Genomic DNA, 2,037 nt, shown 5'->3' on the forward strand with positions numbered 1-2,037 from the left:
TAATTTAATTTTTATTTGGCATATAAATACCGAACGCAATGAATAGAACAGCAACAGGATTCGGGGGAAGGTTTATTAGTTCAGGGTATGAACCGAATCTCCCATAAAGGTTTTCCTTGCAACTCATAAACTGATCAAATATATATATTTTATTCAAAGAAGCAAAGATGAAGAAACAGCCATAGAAATACTACTATATACATCTGGCTAGTTTAGTTGAATTTAGTTTAATTGAATTTAATCTTCTTTCTTCGTTTAGTTATTATCGGTAGGTAGCAAAGAAGAAAAAAGGGGCCATCCAGGTCGGTGCGCGCGGTAAAGAAAGTTCCAATGGAAGAAGTAAAAGACTGCTGCTCCAGCAATACCACCGCCACGAGAAGCAGAGGAAGAAGAAGCAGCAGCAGCACTGGCAGCTCTTCAGAGAAACGCAAACAGCAGCAGCAACAACAAGAAGAGAAGCCGTACAGAGGAATAAGGATGAGGAAGTGGGGGAAGTGGGTGGCGGAGATTAGAGAACCAAACAAGAGGTCAAGGATATGGCTGGGTTCATACACAACACCGGTGGCCGCCGCACGCGCCTACGACACCGCCGTGTTCTACCTGAGGGGGCCATCTGCGCGCCTCAACTTCCCTGAGTTGTTGCTTCAAGAGCAAACCGAAGCCGTCGAAGGAGACATCACCGCCGATTCCATACGCAAAAGAGCCACACAGGTTGGTGCCAGAGTGGACGCCGCGCTTCAGGCCTCATCAAACTCTGTTAATTCAAGCCAGACCACTTCCGAAAAACCAGACTTGAACAAGGTTCCAAAATCCGAGGAAACTGAAGAAGATTCTCTTGACCAAGATTAATATTACTAGATGTACTATCATATGGTAAATATATATGATGCAAGTGCGGTACCGGTGTGAGGAGTGGGGCTTGTAACTTGTAACGAACTCTGCCTTCCCCCCTTCACCTCTTTCGGTTTCTTTCATTTCTCTCTTGCTTGTTTTTCTTCGTAATATCTTTTATGTTTCTCGTGTAGTTTAATTAGAGTAAATATTTCGCTTCCATTTTAATTCATGGTTAGAACAGGGGTCTATAATAAGAGATGATACCATAGAGAAACAGCAAATATGCCTTATATTAGTACTAGCTAGCTAGTAGTAGTATAGTTATTTGAACATATGTTTCTCTTTTTATCTCATCGAGTCATGTATGTATGTATGTGTGTGGTAATTTGTAATGAGTTTGGAGGAATGATAGAGGGTCAAGCAAAATTTATTGTTTTTGGTCTCTTAAGTTTGGCCGCCAAACCTCCGTGGGTCGGTGGGTCCGTTGGCTGGACCTAGACAAATATGGAACCGAGTTAATCAGCTAGCCATGCTTTGTTACTTTGTTTCAAATAATTCTCTCAATCTGGTTCCGATTTAATGGAATAATACTATTATCTAATAAAGGCAGTTTCTTGTATTACTAGTATTATTGCTGCTAGTGCTGAAGCTTGTGTTATGAAGTTGGTTAATTCTGATCTATGTGGAAGTTCAAGTGAGATGGAAGAAGGCATTGGCCAAAGGGTGGATAAAGATAGGAACAGGAGTGGCCCAACAACATCGCATTAATAATATTAACAAACGCTAAAATGTTTCAATTTCAGTAGTAGTCACCGAATAGTAAGTAACAAGTGGATAAAGAGATAAGGAAGAACTAACTCAGCACCAAAAGAATCAGTTATCGTGGCAACCTTGCTTACACCACACAAAATAAGTACAAGAGATTTTATTTTTATATAATTTTCAATATTCTTAAATTATTTTGAGAAAAGGAAAAAGGATCGTGCAAGAGAGGCGGAGAATTGTAGAACTGGTGCTTAAACAGAGGCTGTCACTACACTCGCTTGTCATAGTCATAGGAAAGTTGGAGGTTGCGAAAGCTTTGTTTATCGAAGTTTATATCTAACATCGAAAGAGTACGACCTTAGCCACTTCTCTTTTTATTTTTCTTTCTTTGTTTTTGGGTTTTTTTATGAGTTCAATTTTGATGTACTGAACTACTGA

At 39.8% G+C, this 2,037-nt stretch overlaps 1 protein-coding gene across 2 annotated transcripts; it reads left to right on the forward strand.

Annotated features, from left to right (window-relative positions):
- On the forward strand, positions 1-1,360 carry LOC107606401 (ethylene-responsive transcription factor RAP2-1). Of its 2 annotated transcripts, none has more exons than XM_016308468.2 (2): positions 1-85; positions 260-1,360. In XM_016308468.2, the coding sequence occupies exon 2, from the start codon at positions 331-333 to the stop codon at positions 847-849; it is 519 nt and encodes a 172-aa protein (XP_016163954.2). In that variant the 5' UTR covers positions 1-85; positions 260-330; the 3' UTR covers positions 850-1,360. The 2 variants fall into 2 exon arrangements, with proteins under 2 accessions (XP_016163954.2, XP_020962307.1); XM_021106648.1 differs by having other exon boundaries at positions 28-109.

Source organism: Arachis ipaensis, chromosome B07, assembly GCF_000816755.2.
Source record: "Arachis ipaensis cultivar K30076 chromosome B07, Araip1.1, whole genome shotgun sequence".
Classification (NCBI taxonomy): domain Eukaryota; kingdom Viridiplantae; phylum Streptophyta; class Magnoliopsida; order Fabales; family Fabaceae; genus Arachis; species Arachis ipaensis.